The sequence below is a fragment of the Capricornis sumatraensis genome, chromosome 9 (assembly GCF_032405125.1).
Source record: "Capricornis sumatraensis isolate serow.1 chromosome 9, serow.2, whole genome shotgun sequence".
Taxonomy (NCBI): domain Eukaryota; kingdom Metazoa; phylum Chordata; class Mammalia; order Artiodactyla; family Bovidae; genus Capricornis; species Capricornis sumatraensis.
The window spans coordinates 51893861-51913032 of NC_091077.1; the positions used below are offsets into that span (position 1 = coordinate 51893861).

General features: G+C 43.0%; 3 protein-coding genes across 3 annotated transcripts; all 3 read left to right on the forward strand.

Annotated features, from left to right (window-relative positions):
- Positions 1-1394: 1394 nt before the first annotated feature.
- LOC138085460 (protocadherin beta-14) lies at positions 1395-3794 on the forward strand. The gene has a single exon (XM_068979856.1). It carries the CDS (start codon positions 1395-1397, stop codon positions 3792-3794), a length of 2400 nt encoding a protein of 799 aa, XP_068835957.1.
- Positions 3795-11405: 7611 nt separating this feature from the next.
- LOC138085458 (protocadherin beta-18-like) lies at positions 11406-13796 on the forward strand. The gene has a single exon (XM_068979853.1). It carries the CDS (start codon positions 11406-11408, stop codon positions 13794-13796), a length of 2391 nt encoding a protein of 796 aa, XP_068835954.1.
- Positions 13797-16611: 2815 nt separating this feature from the next.
- On the forward strand, positions 16612-18915 carry LOC138085459 (protocadherin beta-15-like). The gene has a single exon (XM_068979855.1). It carries the CDS (start codon positions 16612-16614, stop codon positions 18913-18915), a length of 2304 nt encoding a protein of 767 aa, XP_068835956.1.
- Positions 18916-19172: the final 257 nt, after the last annotated feature.

The following is a 19172-nucleotide window of genomic DNA, read 5'->3' on the forward strand; positions in this document are numbered from 1 at the left end:
ACACTTGGACTGCAAGGAGATCAAACCAGTCAATCCTAAAGGAAATCAGTCCTGAATATTCATTGGAAGGACTGATGCTGAAGCTGAAGCTCCAATACTTTGGCCACCTGACGTGAAGAACTGACTCACTGGAAAAGACTGATGCTGGGAAAGATTTGAAGGCAGGAGGAGAAGGGGATGACAGAGGATGAGGTGGTTGGATGGCATCACTAATTTGATAGACATGAGTTTGAGCAAGCTCTGGGAGTTGGTGATGGACAGGGAAGCCTGGCATGCTGCAGTCCATGGGGTTGCAAAGAGTTGGACAAAGAGCAATTGAACTGAACTGAACAAGCACTTACCAGCCACTTTGTAAATATTAAACCATTAGATTCCTACAATAATCATCCTAAAAGGTAAACATTAATATTACCCCTATTTTATAGGTAAGGAAGCAGAGGTACATAATTTGCCCGTGACTGTAGACAGTGAGTAGTAGAACTAGGATTCTAATGTAGATACTGTGATTCCAGAATCCATGTTCATAACCACTATGCAGTGCTATCTCCTGGGTATAAGATGTGTCTTCTAGGTATTTACATATTACTATTTACCTATGCATATATTTTGGCATATTTTGATTATCTGGCATATTTGATTACTTTGGCATATTGTGATTACCAAATTTTCTAGCCTTTGAGCCCCATAAAGACAATGTCATGTCCTTAATATGTAGTTTTTTAAAAATATACAAGTGAAAAAGTAATGACAATATTAACCATAACTGACTGAAGTCTATAAGCGTTTACAAGACTGAAGAGGAGAAAACATTTGCAATAACACAAGAAATGGCCTCAATAAAACATAATTTTTTCGGTTCCGGATATTTTAATGGTTCTTCTTGTCAAGCATTCAAAACAGTGATAATTCAATGCATTTCATGAACGTTGTTTAAATACTGATTTAAAAGAAAATGGGGAAATGCAAACACATATCGAATATAAAATGTATTAAGGTATCACTAAATTTGTAGTCCTTATCTGTTAGAGATACTTAGTGAAGTATTTAGAGGTAAAAATACATGATGTCTGGGATTTGCTTTAAAATACTCCAGATGAGTTGATGAATTACTTGTTCAAAGAGAAAAAATTTTTTACTGAAAAAAATTCATAGAGACACATGGTGGCGCTGCAGTATAAGACAAAACAGTGTTTCTACAGCACAGGGCTCCATTATTCATGAGAACAGAGAACATCCAACCCACCGAAAAGAGAGGTACTAAGGCGCTTCACATACAGACTTGGAGGTTTATATAGCCTTCAGAAGTTTCCAACTTGAAAAAAAATCAGAGCCTCAGTTTGCAAAATTAGGGCTGAACTAAAAAATTTCCACAAAAGAGGTTTCTTCAAAGAACCATGGAGATCAGAGGGGCACTCGTTCTGCGGAAAAGGCAAGTCCTGTTTCTCTTTGTTTTACTGGGATTGTCTCAGGCGCGTTCTGAGTCTGTGCCCTATTCTGTGGCAGAGGAAACAGAAATCGGTTCTTTGGTGGCTAATCTGGCAAGGGATCTGGGGCTTGGTGTGGAGGAGCTCTCTTCACGGGAGGCTCGGGTAGTATGTGATGATAATGAAAAGCATTTGCACCTCGATTTGCTGACTGGGGATTTGCTGATAAATGATAAACTGGACCGGGAAGAGATGTGTGGCTCCACGGAGCCCTGTGTGATGCATTTTCAGATGGTATTGGAAAACCCTTTACAGTTTTTTCAGGCTGAGCTGCACATCAAAGATATAAATGATCACTCCCCTACATTTCTTGACAATGAAATAGTTATTAAAATATCAGAAAGTACCACTATTGGAACTACATTCCTAATGGAGAGTGCCCAAGATTTGGATGTAGGAAGCAACAGTCTTCAAAACTACACAGTTAGCCCAAATTCTCACTTCTACATTAAAATTCAAGACAGCGACGATGGAAAGATATACCCAGAACTGGTCCTGCACAGAGCGTTAGATCATGAGCAGGAGCCTGAGCTCAGATTAACACTTGTAGCACTTGATGGTGGAAACCCGCCCAGGTCTGGGACAACTTTGGTCCTCATCAAGGTCTTAGACATCAACGACAACGCCCCGGAATTTCCGCAGAGGCTCTATGAGGTACAGGTCCCGGAAAACGCACCGGTTGGCTCTTGGATTATCACCGTCTCTGCTAAGGATCTGGATGCAGGAAATTATGGGAAAATACTTTATACGTTTTTTCATGCATCAGAAGATATTCGTAAAACATTTGAAATCAATCCAATATCTGCAGAAGTTCATTTGAGATCACAACTGGATTTTGAAGTAGTACAATCCTACACTATAAATATTCAGGCAACAGACGGTGGGGGTCTTTCCGAAGAATGCACTCTTTTGGTGAAAGTAATAGATACAAATGACAATCCACCGGAAGTGATCATCTCATCAATCACAAAGATAATTCCAGAGAACGCCGCAGAGACCCTTGTGGCTCTTTTTAGTGTCCGAGACCAAGACTCTGGAGAAAATGGAAGGATTATTTGCTCTATCCAAGATGACCTCCCATTTTTTCTGAAACCTACCTTCAAGAACTTTTTCACCCTAGTTTCAGATAAAGCACTGGACAGAGAGGAAAGAGCAGAGTACAACATCACCATCTCGGTCACTGACATGGGAACTCCCAGACTGAAAACCGAGCACAACATAACCGTGCTGGTGTCCGACGTCAACGACAACGCCCCCGCCTTCACCCAGACCTCCTACACCCTGTGGGTCCGCGAGAACAACAGCCCCGCCCTGCACATCGGCAGCGTCAGCGCCACAGACACAGACGCGGGCGCCAACGCCCAGGTCACCTACTCGCTGCTGCCGTCCTCCGACTCGCCCGTGCCCCTCGCCTCCCTCGTGTCCATCAACCCCGACAACGGCCACCTCTTCGCCCTCACGTCCCTGGACTACGAAGCCCTGCGAGCCTTCGAGTTCCACGTGGGCGCCACCGACCGCGGCTCGCCGGCACTCAGCAGCCAGGCGCTGGTGCGCGTGCTCGTGGCGGACGCCAACGATAACGCGCCCTTCGTGCTCTACCCGCTGCAGAACGCCTCGGCGCCCTGCACCGAGCTGGTGCCCAGGGCGGCCGAGCCGGGCTACCTGGTGACCAAGGTGGTGGCGGTGGACGGCGACGCGGGCCAGAACGCCTGGCTGTCGTACCAGCTGCTCAAGGCCACGGAGCCCGGGCTGTTCGGCGTGTGGGCGCACAACGGCGAGGTGCGCACGGCGCGGCTGCTGAGCGAGCGCGACGCGCCCAAGCAGCGGCTGGTGGTGCTGGTCAAGGACAACGGCGAGCCGCCGCTGTCGGCCAGCGTCACGCTGCACGTGCTGCTGGTGGACGGCTTCTCGCAGCCCTACCTGCCGCCCCCGGAAGCGGAAGCGGCGGCCGCGGCGCCGGCCGACCCGCTCACCGTCTACCTGGTGGTGGCCTTGGCGTCGGTGTCGTCGCTCTTCCTCTTCTCGGTGCTGGTGTTCGTGGCGGTGCGGCTGTGCAGGAGGGGCGGGGCGGGCTCGGCGGGTCGCTGCCCGGTGCCCGAGGGCCACTTCCCGGGCCACCTGGTGGACGTCAGCGGCACGGGGACCCTGTCGCAGAGCTACCAGTACGAGGTGTGTCTGATGGGAGGTCCTGGGACGAATGAATTTAAATTTCTGAAGCCGATTATCCCTGATCTTCCAGTCCAAGACCCCGGTAGGCATATAGGGGAAAATGAGAACTTTAGAAATAGCTTTGGACTCAACCTTCAGTAAAATAATTTAAACATCTGATGTTTTGTTATTCTTGGCAAACTATAGACCCCACTTTTTTTTTGTAGGCCCCTTTTTGCCTATCTGTAATATATTTTATGTTGGATGGTAGTTGCATGTATTATCATTTCTCATGCTCTCCTCGCAGTTCCTTTAAAAATCTTCAGTGGCTTTAAAAATTAGTGGCTATATAATGTCATGGAAAAATAGTTTTCTGATTTTTTGGTACATTTGGTCTAAATGTCATAGTAATAGAGTTATTGCTAATTTTTTGTTGTGATAATGGCGTTGTTATGCAAGATGACTATTATTTGGAGGTGCAAATTCTAAAGTATTAGGTAATGTCACTGTATATGTAATTTACTTGTAGATATTTCATCAAAGCATAGATAGAGACTTCAAAAATTAAAAGTCCTGTTGACTGGGTGGAAAGTATATTGGATCTTATTGCACTCGTCCCTTTGAAATTTTTCATCATAAAGGGTAAAAGTGCTACCTGTCCATATGCAGTAGTAGGGTACCTTATTTGTTTTGGTTATTATTATATCGAGTTTTTCATGAATTCACTTTATGACAAAACTGACCACATTGAAAATTAGTGATTTCTTAAGTAATTTTCCTTTTTTCTCATTGTCATTGATGCTGTTTTGAGGGGAGGAGTTCTGCTATTTTACATTGCTGCTTTGTTTTCTCTCAATATGCCACATTTGCCAGTTTAAATTTGTATTATTTTATAGTGTTCATTACATGGCTTGATTGTTTATGGTGTCATCTTAAGTAAAATCAAATAAAGATAAAAACTTCTTAAGAATTAAGATGAAAGTTCAAACTGTTAAAGAAATGAACTCGGTTCACTTTTAATTTTTAAAAGTAAATATTAAAAATCCTTAATATTTATGCTCTTTCTCAGATGTTCACAAAGGATGGGTCTATATTAATGGCTTATAGATGCCTCATGGTGTTCCAAATCAGAATATCTCCAATCTATAAGTGTACAGTTCAGTGGAGATTTTAGTAACTAGAATGTAGTGTGGATAATAAAGCTACTGTGCATATACATTTCTTTGATTTCTCTTATAAAATTAAATATTATAGACTAGATGATGTAGTAAAATGCAATTTTGCTTGATGTTGTAAAATAGGTAAAACAAATTCCAATTTTCTTAGGAAATTTTTTTTTGCTTCATGAAGCTTTTACTGGTCTTATTTTGCATTGCAACAGATACTAATTGTGAGAATTTTATTAACTAGACATTTAAGCAGTACTGCTGCTGTTAAGTCGCTTCAGTTGTGTCCAACTCTGTGCGACCCCATAGACGGCAGTCCACCAGGCTCCCTCGTCCCTGGGATTCTCCAGGCAAGAACACTGGAGTGGGTTGCCATTTCCTTTTCCAGTGCATGAAAGTGAAAAGTGAAAGTGAAGTTGCTCAGTCATGTCTGACTCTTAGTGACCCCATGGACTGCAGCCTACCAGGCTCTTCCATCCATGGGATTTTCCAGGCAAGAGTACTGGAGTTGGTGCCATTGCCTTCTCCGTTAAGCAATACAGTCCTGAAAAAAAAAAATGTTTGGACCCTCTTTACCTCTCAGAGGCATAAGAAGCAAATCTTACTTTTCTTATTCATAAGAGTAAGAATAGACAAGAACAAAATACTCTACTTGAATAATTCAGAAACAAGCTTGTACACTGCCAGATAGAATGAAATTCAAGGTCAGAGCCTTTTATATATGAAAATTTAGTCATGACTAAAGAGATGTCAAAATTACTGGAGGGAGGGAGAGACTGATTACTTTTCCAGTAAAACTGGCTGGAAAATTCACTATATAAAGAAAATATCTAAGTAAAAATCTCTTTACAACCTTACTGTTGGTTTCACTTTCTTAAACAAGGTTTTAAAAGTGCAAACAGGAGGTGGAAGGGAGTTTCAGGAGGGAAAATGTGTATACCTACGGCTGATTCCTGTTGATGTATGGTAGAAACTAACACAATATTGTAAAGCAATTATCCTTCAATTTAAAAATAATAAATTTTGAAAAGTGCAAGCAATAAAGATAAAAACTGACAAATATTACTACCTTAAAACTAGAGGATAGCTCAGATAAACTAGCAGATGGGATGCAGAGAGAAGCTACTTGCAACATTTTAACTCAGAAGCATTAATATTTAGATTATTCAGATAACTCCTGCAGATCAGCAAAAGTCAGAAAATCAAGAGAGTCAATAGAAGTTTTTTAAAGGACAAAAGAGAAAAGTAATTCAAAAGAGGGGAAAACAAAGTCTGAAAAGAACACAAAGTTACACACAACCTCATTAGTTGATGATATACATGATAAAATAATTTTACACCCATTGATGAGAAATTTGGGTAACATCATATGGAACCATAGATGTATATGCATAGAAAATTGCATATACCCCCATTTTGAGGGAATTTAAATAATATTTAATGAAATTTAGTATTGTATGTAAATTTAGTATTACTAAAAATATAAAAATATACACAGTTTATGATCTAGCATTTCTACTTTGGGGCATATAGCCAGAAAATTCTAATATAGCTTTACAGAGTGATGTGCATAAGAATGTTTATCTTGGGAAAGCAAATAATAGGAGCCTGTCTACATAGTCATCGGTAAAGCAGTTGATAAATGTGAAACATATTTGTGAAGGAGCACTATGCATTATTCAAAAGGAGTGAACTTACTCTGCCTACAGTCCTACAATCTGCAGGAAACTGGGGTTGGACTCCTAAGTCAGGAAGATCCCCTGGAGAAGGGAATGGCAACCCACTCCAGTATGCTTGCCCGAAGAATCCCATGGACAGAGGAGCCTGGTGAGCTATAGTCTGCCGGGTGGCAAAGAGTCGGACATGACTGAGCGACTAACATTTCCCTTCACTTTACTATGCAGTGTTGAAAAGGAGTGAACTAGGTGTACAATCATATGGATAAATTCCAAATGTTTTAAAAGGAAGAAAAAAGGAAAAAAGAGACTGAGATTTATAGTACAGTACCAATATATCCATATAATACATAATATACTTGTAAAAATATACAAATATATAAACATATTGGAAGAAAAGAAGAAGGAACAGATGTAGGAAAGAAGATGTGTATTTTACATAGGGGTACAGATAGAAGTGTAAGCTATACCAGTATCAATGACCAAAAAAACTATTTCTTCAAAGACACTTCTTAAATTGATTGCAGCATCATAGTTGGTTTAGTATTGATCAGACCAAGTTGGTCAAAATATATATATTCTCTATCCTCTCAATAAGATCAATTCCCCACACTCCATGAGAACAAAGTATTTGCTTCTCATTTTGAGACATAACAATGTCCTTGAGATTTTATGTTTTTAGTAAGGGTGGTATAGATTATTGGAGAAGGAAATGGCAACCCACTCCAGTGTTCTTGCCTGGAGAATACCACAGATGGGGGAGCCTGGTTGGGCTGCCGTCTCTGGGGTCTCACAGAGACGGACATGACTGAAGCGACTTAGCAGCAGCAGATTATGTACACCAACACTCCCACTGGAAAAAATAGCTTAATAAAACACTAATACATTGTCAGGTCACAGTTAATGTTAAAAGGTAATTCAGAAAGATAAGGCAACACCCAATCAATTTTTTTCCCTGGGATTTGGAATTCTGGGAAATGTGAACCTCTATTTTGATGGTGTATATGGGGGAGAAAATCAAAGCCTAACATACTGAGAAGCTGATAGAAGACCTTCACTTCAATAAATTCAGATTCCTAAGAACTACCACCTTTATGATAATAAACTGGAAATTGATGAGCCCTTGTGTACAATTTCAGCCTTGAACTTTATTTTTAATGTTAAACTTAATTTACGGTGGTAGTTGACAAGTAGTCGTCCCAGATCTTGATAGAACCAAATGGAGACCTTCTATGAAAGAAGGTTTATTCATCTTATGCCTAGAATTATTTATATAAATAACTTTTATGTTAACTTGAATATAAAGAAAACTGGATGCACAAGCAAATATGACACCATGAGTGAAACCCAGCAAAACATGGAACAAAAAAAAAATAAATAAACTTGCAAATGGGCTTCCCTGGTGGCTCAGACGGTAAAGAATCTGCCTGCAATGCAGGAGACCCAGGGGATCCTCAGGTGGGGAAGATCCCCTAAAGGAGAAAATAGCTACCCACTCCAGTATTCTTGCCTGGAGAATTCCATAGACAGAGAAAGTCTGGTGGGCTATGGTGCATGGGGCCGCAAAGAGCTGAGCGCCTAACAGTTTCACTTTTCAAATTTGTAAACACTTCAGATGTTTCAATTATCAGACACATTATAATAAGCTAACAACTTCAACTGAAATAAAATATATACTTTAAAATGTACAGGGAACAAGAAACAATAAATTGTGAGAGATTAGGAAAGAATCAAATGGAACTCCTATAATTGAAAAATGTGATACAATTTTAAACTGCATAAAAGGTTTAATATAAAACTAAATGCAACAAAATAATTTGTGGAGCAAAAGATAGAGCAGAAAATAACACATCCCACATGCAGCTCGTAGGGTTAATAAGATAGAAAATATGGGGGAGATGGTTAGAAAAGGATAACAGAGTAAACAAGTTTAACATATTTATCCAGAATTCCAGGAGAAATGAGAAAGACTGGATCAGAGGCAATATTTGAAAAACTAATGACTGGGGGACTTCTTTGGCTGTCCAGTGGTTAAGAGTCCACCTTGCAAAGCAGGAGACACAGGCTGGATCCCTGATCTAAGAACTAGGATCCCACATGCTGCTAGAGGGAACTACTGAAGCCCCTGCGCCCTAGAGCTGGTGCTCCTCAACAGGAGAAGCCACCAAAATGGGAAGTCCAAGCACCACAACTAGAGAGTAGCCCCTGCTTGCTGCAATTAGAGAAAGCCTGCATGCAGCAATGAAGACCCTGGTGCAGCCAATAAATCAATCTTAAAAAAAATGGCTGGGAATTCTTCAGAATTAATGAAAACATAAGTGCACAGATTCAAGAGACCCAAATAAGCCCAACAGGATAAACAAAAGATAACCATACCTGGAAACCATTGTGAAATTTGAAAAGAGCAGAATTTTTTTTTTAAAGAAAAGTCATAGGAAAAAGACTTTTCATCTTTAAACACATGATAGACTGAAAGCTATGTTCCATGTTGACAATTTCTCAACAGTAGCAACGGATATTTTTTAAAAGTAAACTACCTTCAACGTGCTAAAAGAAATTAGCAAACCTTCCTGCCTAAATAGTCTTTGCTTGTTATCAAATGAGGGAATCAAGTTAACTGGATGTCAGTTGATTTTAAATTAATCAAGATCATGGGAGAGAAGTGGGGTAAAGCTAGTTTTCAAATACAACTTCTTACAGTTTTCCTCTGTCCCTCCCTTACTACAGTCCTAAGTCCAGGAGTTTGACTTACTATCTTCATCTCAAGTGACATCCAATTCTTCCCAAGTCTAGTAGATCTATATGACCATGACCACTTCTAAAGAGAGTAGTCTTTTAGAGCTGCATCTCTAAAATCACAAATTCAAACATACTTCTCTTAATTTACAACTTACATTATTTCTCTAAGGGCTTCAGTCACCATTCAGATCAATAAGTCCCAAATTTTCTCTGCAGCCCAAACCACCTTCCTCCCTTTATATAATGTAAGATCATTTATGTAATAATTTATATGGATGCTCTATGGACACCTCAAACTCAACATGTTTTACATTAAAATTTTCCCTTCATCAAAACTAAATGTTTTCTCTAGCTCTATCCTTATGCCTTCTGGTCTTCCTGTGTTCATTCTATCAGTTAACAGAACTAACACTCACCCAATTCCCTAAGCCTGAAAAAAAGAGTACATTTACTTTTACTCATTCTTATTCTACTTTGTTTAATCACCACATACTGCATATTTTATCTTTATTATCCTAATACAACTCTATAACTGCATTTGTAGATGAGAGCAATACCACCTAACTGTATTAATGCAACAACTTCTAATCTGTCCCTTGCCTTTAGTTTTACTCCTTTGTGATTTATCATCAACTCTGAAACAAGATGATCTTTTAAAAAATAAAACTGGGTCATGTCACTTTTCTATTTACAACTTTTCAATAATCTCACATTTCTATTTATGTAGAGTCCAAATACCTTGGCATGTGTTACAAAATTATTTGTTTATCTTTCCAATCTCACCATTTCTCTCTTCTTGCTCTATGGCTCAGCCATACTGATCCTATTTCAGTTCTTCCAAAACACTTGTCATTTTGGATCTGTACAACCATGTTTTTAGTTTGTTGGAAATTTTAGCCCATGTCCAATTTTTATTTGGATTACTCATACTCATTTTTCATGTAGCAAACCAGAATTTACTTTTTCCAGAAAAGTCTTTCCTGTACTTCCAAATGGAGAAGGAAGTAAAATTCTGGTTCGGTGACCCTCATCTGTGCTCTTATACAAGCATGAACTTTTGCTTATCATGGCATTCATTATGCTCTATTTTAAATGTGTGATCACTTTTCTGCCTCCATCTTTCAGGACAGAAACTATGTCTGTCTGTTTCCCATTCTACCCCAACACTAATCACCATGCCTAGCACAAAGTGTATGCTCAATAAATATTTGCCAAACAAATTAATGAATGGAGGAATAAAATATATAGAATTATGTCTCTGAAAGGCTTGGGTGTACAAAACAGAATTCAGTTCCACAACTAAACTGGGCTCCAGTTTGTTCAACTTTTTAAAAATGTTGACAGAAACTGGACATATCTTACGTTATTCAATACTGATGAGCATTTACTTTCTACTGCTGCCAGGTAGGTCACTTATGGAGTATTCCTAAATAAACAGTACCATTTACCCAGCCAGTATTGTCCAGCCTCCCTTAAACAACTGTTTTCATATACCAGGTTCAGTTTCCAGTGCATGCCTTTATCCTTATCATTTTTTTGAAGTGTATTTGCCGATACCTAGAGAAGACTAAGATCTCTGGTCCCATTTCCAATTTTTCTTGGAAACTCTTGCTCACTAAGTTAATTACATAAAAGAGTCCTCTTAACTATTTTTAGTTGTTTTATATATTGTCTTCAGAGGAAGCATAACTTATCTGAGCTTGGGATGATATCTTAAATACGCTTTTTATATCCACCACAGCTCTAGAGATTGTAGTCTATTGTGTTAAAGATGTAAAAGTAACAGCATCACATACTACAAAGAAAAAAGAAAAGAAATATAGGAGAAATATAGGAATACAGGAGAAAATACCTTTTGCATTATCAACAAACAGGATAAATTAATATTTTGTCTCAAACTTACTTAACTATATTTAAAACCTGAGATCTGTAGAGTCGCGTGGTGGCGCTGCAGGATAACATTGGAAAATATTTGTACCATCAGCCGCTTGGTTTCCGTGAACCTTTGGAACTGGGAATGCCGGAGAACCAGTGATTAAAAGAGGCTTTCAAGAGAAAGCTAGGGAGCCAGAAACTCCTTTGCCACAGAACTGCAAGTCTACAGGCTCCCAAAGGTTCATGCTGGTAGATGAGAGAAGCTGTTTGAGATTGCATTGAAATATTTCCGCAGAAAGGCATTTGACTAGGGAGCCATGGAGCTAGGAAAAGGAAACCCTCAGCAGATAAGGCAAGTGCTGCTTTTCTTTGTTTTCCTGGGAGGGTCTTTGGTTAGTTCAGAGACCTGGCGATACTCTGTAGCAGAGGAAACGGAGATCGGCTCCTTTATAGGCAACGTGGTGAAAGACATAGGTTTGGGTGTGGAAGACCTGGCTGCACGGGGGGCCAGAGTCATCTTTGATGATTATAAACCACACTTGCGGTTGGATCTGCAGACTGGCAGCTTGCTCTTAAATGAGCAACCGGACCGGGAGGCACTTTGCGATCTTACCGAGCCATGTATATTGCATTTCCAGGTATTACTTGAAAATCCTTTGCAATTTTTTCGGGCTGAACTTTGGGTTGAAGACATAAATGATCACACTCCCACGTTCACAGACAAACATATACTTCTGAAAATCTCAGAAAGCACTGCTCCAGGAACCTCGTTCCAAATGGACAGCGCTCAGGACTTGGATGTAGGAAAGAATGGTGTCCAAAACTACACATTAAATCCCAATCTTCATTTCCACCTTAAACTGCAAGACAGTGAGGACGGTAGAAAATACCCAGAGCTGTTACTGGACCAACCTCTGGATCGAGAAAAGGAGCCTGAGCTTAGATTAACGCTTACAGCCCTGGATGGCGGGTCTCCACCGAGGTCTGGAACTACATTGGTGCGTGTGTTGGTCTTAGATATCAATGACAATGCCCCACAGTTTGAGAGGTCTGTCTATGAGGTTCCGATACCAGAAAACAGCCCTCTGGACTTCTTGGTCGTCAGGGTATCTGCTACAGATTTAGATACAGGAATAAATGGAGAATTATCTTACTCATTTTCCCACGTTTCCAGAGACATACAGAAGACATTTGAAATCCATCCAATTTCTGGTGAAGTCCGTTTAAAAGCGTTTCTGGATTTCGAATTAGTTCAGTCTTACACAATAAATATTCAGGCCATTGACGGTGGGAGCCTTTCAGGAAAATCAGTAATTTTAGTTAGTGTTGTAGATGTAAATGACAACCCACCAGAAGTAGTCGTAACATCTCTTACCAGCCCCATACCAGAAAATTCATCGCCTGAAATGGTGGTCGCGGTTTTTAGCCTCCGAGACCAAGACTCTGGAGACAACGGGAGGATGGTTTGCTCAATTCAGGACAACATTCCGTTTCTCTTGAAGCCTAATTTCAAGAATTTCTACACCTTGGAAACAGAGAGCCCACTGGACAGAGAGAACAAAGCCGAGTACATCATAACCATCACGGTCACTGACATGGGAACTCCCAGACTGAAAACCGAGCACAACATAACCGTGCTGGTGTCCGACGTCAACGACAACGCCCCCGCCTTCACCCAGACCTCCTACACCCTGTGGGTCCGCGAGAACAACAGCCCCGCCCTGCACATCGGCAGCGTCAGCGCCACAGACACAGACGCCGGCGCCAACGCCCAGGTCACCTACTCGCTGCTGCCGCCCCCCGACTCGCCCGTGCCCCTCGCCTCCCTCGTATCCATCAACCCCGACAACGGCCACCTCTTCGCCCTCACGTCCCTGGACTACGAGGCCCTGCGAGCCTTCGAGTTCCGCGTGGGCGCCACTGACCGCGGCTCGCCGGCACTCAGCAGCCAGGCGCTGGTGCGCGTGCTCGTGGCGGACGCCAACGACAACGCGCCCTTCGTGCTCTACCCGCTGCAGAACGCCTCGGCGCCCTGCACCGAGCTGGTGCCCAGGGCGGCCGAGCCGGGCTACCTGGTGACCAAGGTGGTGGCGGTGGACGGCGACGCGGGCCAGAACGCCTGGCTGTCGTACCAGCTGCTCAAGGCCACGGAGCCCGGGCTGTTCGGCGTGTGGGCGCACAACGGCGAGGTGCGCACGGCGCAGCTGCTGAGCGAGCGCGACGCGCCCAAGCAGCGGCTGGTGGTGCTGGTCAAGGACAACGGCGAGCCGCCGCTGTCGGCCAGCGTCACGCTGCACGTGCTGCTGGTGGACGGCTTCTCGCAGCCCTACCTGCCGCCCCCGGAAGCGGAAGCGGCGGCCGCGGCGCCGGCCGACCCGCTCACCGTCTACCTGGTGGTGGCCTTGGCGTCGGTGTCGTCGCTCTTCCTCTTCTCGGTGCTGGTGTTCGTGGCGGTGCGGCTGTGCAGGAGGGGCGGGGCGGGCTCGGCGGGTCGCTGCCCGGTGCCCGAGGGCCACTTCCCGGGCCACCTGGTGGACGTCAGCGGCACGGGGACCCTGTCGCAGAGCTACCAGTACGAGGTGTGTCTGACTGGAGGAACTGGGACCACAGAGTTCAAGGTTCTGAAGTCTGTTGCCTCCAATCATCGGGGGTCCATGATTAATGTAGAAGAAAACTCAGACTTTCTAAATGGTTTTGGATTCAATTAGGAATTTATTCGTTTATTGGAGTTGGAAACTTTTTCAAAATACACTGTTTCCATTCGCTTTTAGATTCATATAGAATTTTTTTTTGCTTATTTAATATTCCTAGTTAAGGTTAGCAATTTTTCTTGAGTATATATAGTCATATGTATGCTCTTTATTCTATTTTGATGGAAAGATCTTCAACTTCATTACTGCAAAGTCAGAAACATTTTTCAGCTTTTTGTCATCAAACACTATTGATTTGAAGATGACTCCAGATGCATTCTGTTTGTTGTTCAGAAGCCCATTCCTAATTTTTTGATACTGTGGTTACTTAGGAGATGGGCATCATAAAATATAATGAATTATTATTATATCATCTATTGAATCATATTATGCCTACCTGTATTAAATTTTTTAATGGAGAAATGTCTGCAAAATGCATGTTTTTGTTTCACAATTGTATTAAGTGGAAAAGACTACAATTTCTCCTATACTTAGACTTTTGCTCTCTTTATATCAACCTTCTGTATAATATATATGAATGTTACTGAAATATTAGATTATTTCAAAATATTTAAATAATAGGTCCCTTTTGTAGTGTCTATCCCAGCCTACCTTTTTCAGAAAACTTCTCTCTTCAGTAATAGTATATTGTTGCAACCATGTTTATTTTATATGACTTATCTCCCTCCGTGATTTCAGATAATCAGACAAGGTGGTAGACGTTACTGATACAAGCTTGACCAATCTCATTTTCTCTGCTTTAAAAAATGGCTTTATAAACTAGTATAAAATAGCCCATTACTTAACAAGAAAATTATATCATGATGGCTAAATACATGAAAAAAGCACCAAAATTCAATCTACTTAGATAAGAAGAAAGGAGATGCCTAAAGAGTAACCTTGTTGTGAATTTTCTGATCTCTTTCAAGTACGATTTCTCTATTGAGTTTTTTTTGAAACAAATATGTGATATTTTAATAAATTTCCCTCTAAATAAGATAGACAAATTGTTTTTTCCCCTTGTCAAAAGAATTTTTAGGTAGTCTTGCATAGATTGGACCTTACTATTGGTTTGAGATGTTAAAAAAATAGTGGTTTTCATATTAATGTACTATTTAGGATCAAAGATTGTAGAATATTAGTAGTAGTCTCTGAGGGTCTATAAAGAATTGATGGATATTTCCAAACTGAATGGTCTTTGGAGTGTTTAACAGAAGTTAGAAATTCCTAGAAAAATTCTTTCTTACCTAGTAGAATAATAGGTCCCACAGTAGAATTTTCTGCGACCCTATGGACTGTAGCCCACCAGGTTCCTCTGTCCATGGGATTCTCCAGGCAAGAATACTAGAGTGGGTTGCCATGCCCTTCTCCAAGGGATCTTCCCAAGCCAGGGATCAAACCTGCATTTCTTCTGTCTCCTGCATTGGCAAGCAGGTTCTTTACCACTAGTGCCACCTGGGAAGAAGCCCATTATGACATTAATGATATTCAAAAACACTGACAATGTAAAATGTGTTCTTAAAAGATGTACAACTTATTTGTAGATTCACTAGAGCTTTGTTATTATGTTCTTTCTTTATTATTATATATTCCTTTGCTTATAGGAACCAGGGCATTTTGCCATTTAATGAAAAAAACATTTTATGCCATTCTGAATTATTTCAAATTACTATTCATAAGAGCATAGAAAAAAAGCCATTTGAGAACATGCTGCCTTGTTTATACAGCTCATATAATGAAGCAGAATGTCAGCAAAGCTGGTGACTTCTATATTAGGAGGAGAATCCACCCACCAGAATTTTAAAATTAATTGTGACTTATTCACTGAACTGAACTGAACTGATTCATTGATCTAGTCAACAGATACTGGTTGAGCATCTACAGGAATGCTCTGCCAGTAACTGTTCTCAGTGTTAGTGGGTGTAAAGGTGAACAAAACAAAGTTCTCAAACTCAATGATAAGACAAAAAAGAAACAAATATGTACCTACCTGCTTTATAAGACAATGACCAATGCTAGGGAAAAAGAGAAGGGTAAGAGAGATGGGAAGTGCCCTCATATGCATTTTCGCATAGTTTGTAAAGTTTCATAAAATCCTAATTCTCTGACCTTATGTATAATAGGTATTATAAACTGGACTTAAATGGTAGCTTTTTCCTTTATGTGATTCAAACAATGGAAACCACAATTCTGGCACATAGGGTACATAGAATTTAAAAGCATATGTAGAGGAATTCCTTCTGTTTCGTGGAGAGACTTTTGATAAATCACATGGGCTTGTATTGTTATTTTTACAAGATGAAGATGACCGATCATCATTAAGTGTTTCACTTCTAAGTTCTCCTCAAAGCACCTCACCTAGACAGCAGGTTCTAGAAGGTAGGGACAATGTCTAGATTGTTTATTGATGTACTTCAGAACCTAGTACATAGATATCAATCATATTTCCTTGAATGATGTATGGATAATTATGATTGCCTGGTTTTCTGATTATATACTGTTCCCCAAAACATTTTCAAGTTTCTAATAGCCTTTTAGATTATTATATAGAGGGAATACAATTGTAGAAATTATTTTCGAAGACAACGCATGGTGGCGCTGCAGGCTAAGGCGTCGAAAAAATATGCCCAGGAAATGCTACCAATTTTACATCAGATTTCCAGCGGAAGCGAAAAGACTGTAATGTAAGCAAAGCTCACAAGTCTCCAGAAAATGCTACTCACCGACATTTCCGGACAGGTTACCAACTGGGAGAACCATCACATTCTCGGTCTCATCTTTCCCTAAAATAGAGCTGGCCCTTGATCCTGGAAAGGCATTTGTGGAAGTAAAGATGGAGGCCGGAGGGGAGCGTTTTCATCAACAAAGGCAAGTCCTGATTCTCTTTCTTTTGCTGGGAGTGACTTTTGCAGGCTGGGAATCCCGTCGCTATTCCGTGATGGAGGAAATAGAGAGCGGCTCGTTTGTGGCCAACCTTGTCGAGGACTTAGGGCTCGGAGTGGGGGAGCTAGCTGCGCGGGAAGCCCGGGTGGTCTCTGAGGATAACGAACCCCGGTTGCAGCTCGATCTGCAGACTGGGAAGTTGACATTAAATGAGAAACTGGACCGGGAGGAGATGTGCGGCCCTACAGATCCATGTGTAATGCATTTTCAAGTGTTACTGAAGAAACCGTTGGGAGTATTTCGAGCTGAGCTACTGGTGAGAGACATAAACGATCATGCTCCTGAGTTTCCTGAAAGAGAAATGACTTTGAAAATTCCAGAGAACAGCCCTCCTGGGACAGTGTTTCCTCTGAAAAAAGCTCAAGATTTGGACGTGGGCAACAACAACATCCAAAACTACAGTATCAGTCCCAATTCTTATTTCCATGTTTCCACCCGCAGTCGGGGGGATGGTAGGAAATACCCAGAGCTGGTGCTGGATCGAGAGCTTGATCGGGAGAAGCAGGCCTTGCTCAGATTAACCCTCACAGCGCTGGATGGCGGCTCTCCGCCTCGATCTGGTACCACCGAGGTCAGAATCTTGGTCTTGGATATCAATGACAACGCCCCTGTGTTTGCGCAGGCCCACTACCAGGTGCAGGTCCTGGAGAACAGCCCCGTAGGCGCCCTAGTTGTCAAAGTTTCTGCTAGAGATTTAGACACTGGGACAAATGGAGAGGTATCATATTCCCTTTTTTACAGTTCTCAGGAGATGAGCCCAACTTTTCAGCTAAACAGCCTTTCGGGAGAAGTTCGCCTAATTAAAAAACTCGATTTTGAGACAGTACCCTCATATGATCTGGATATAGATGCATTTGATGGCGGGGGACTTTCTGGAAAATGCTCTGTCTCCATTGAGGTTGTGGATGTTAACGATAATGCCCCGGAACTAACTATTTCATCACTTACCAGCCCCATTCCTGAAAACTCCCCCGAGACAGAAGTGGCCCTGTTTAGGATTCGAGACCGAGACTCGGGGGACAACGGAAAGATGACTTGCTCCATCCAGGATGATCTCCCCTTTATTCTGAAACCATCTGAAGAGAATTTCTACACGCTGGTAACAAATGGGGCGCTAGACAGAGAAAGCAAAGCTGAGTATAATGTCACCATTACTGTCACCGACTTGGGGACACCGAGGTTGAAAACGGAACACAACATAACCGTGCTGGTGTCCGACGTCAACGACAACGCCCCCGCCTTCACCCAGACCTCCTACACCCTGTGGGTCCGCGAGAACAACAGCCCCGCCCTGCACATCGGCAGCGTCAGCGCCACAGACACAGACGCCGGCGCCAACGCCCAGGTCACCTACTCACTGCTGCCGCCCCCCGACTCGCTCGTGCCCCTCGCCTCCCTCGTGTCCATCAACCCCGACAACGGCCACCTCTTCGCCCTCACGTCCCTGGACTACGAGGCCCTGAGGGCCTTCGAGTTCCACGTGGGCGCCACCGACCGCGGCTCGCCCGCGCTCAGCAGCCAGGCGCTGGTGCGCGTGCTCGTGGCGGACGCCAACGACAACGCGCCCTTCGTGCTCTACCCGCTGCAGAACGCCTCGGCGCCCTGCACCGAGCTGGTGCCCAGGGCGGCCGAGCCGGGCTACCTGGTGACCAAGGTGGTGGCGGTGGACGGCGACGCGGGCCAGAACGCCTGGCTGTCGTACCAGCTGCTCAAGGCCACGGAGCCCGGGCTGTTCGGCGTGTGGGCTCACAATGGCGAGGTGCGCACGGCGCGGCTGCTGAGCGAGCGCGACGCTCCCAAGCAGCGGCTGGTGGTGCTGGTCAAAGACAACGGCGAGCCGCCGCTGTCGGCCAGCGTCACGCTGCACGTGCTGCTGGTGGACGGCTTCTCGCAGCCCTACCTGCCGCCCCCGGAAGCGGAAGCGGCGGCCGCGGCGCCGGCCGACCCGCTCACCGTCTACCTGGTGGTGGCTTTGGCGTCGGTGTCGTCGCTCTTCCTCTTCTCGGTGCTGGTGTTCGTGGCGGTGCGGCTGTGCAGGAGGGGCGGGGCGGGCTCGGCGGGTCGCTGCCCGGTGCCCGAGGGCCACTTCCCGGGCCACCTGGTGGACGTCAGCGGCACGGGGACCCTGTCGCAGAGCTACCAGTACGAGGTGTGTCTGATGGGAGGGACTGGGACGAATGAGTTCAAATTCTAGAATCAAACGCCAGTGTTCTAGAATCAAATTACAGTATTCTAGAATCAGACTTTGAAAGGAAATCAGAAGGAAGTCCAACCTTCCAGAATCGTTTAGGCATCTGAAACTTCTCCAACTGCGTACATTAGTTTTATCTCCACCTTTCCCTTTTTTAACCTGGTAGTAGTAATTCTACTTGTCTTTCTTCTTTTTAAAGTTTTTCATAGTAATGCTAATCTTCGTTTTGTTGGCCTGTTTGCCCTATAATTAGTTTTCCA

Excerpts from the sequence above, each read along its gene's own strand:
- LOC138085460 (XM_068979856.1), top strand. The coding sequence starts at position 1,395 with ATGGAGATCAGAGGGGCACTCGTTCTGCGGAAAAGGCAAGTCCTGTTT.
- LOC138085459 (XM_068979855.1), top strand. The coding sequence starts at position 16,612 with ATGGAGGCCGGAGGGGAGCGTTTTCATCAACAAAGGCAAGTCCTGATT.
- LOC138085458 (XM_068979853.1), top strand. The coding sequence starts at position 11,406 with ATGGAGCTAGGAAAAGGAAACCCTCAGCAGATAAGGCAAGTGCTGCTT.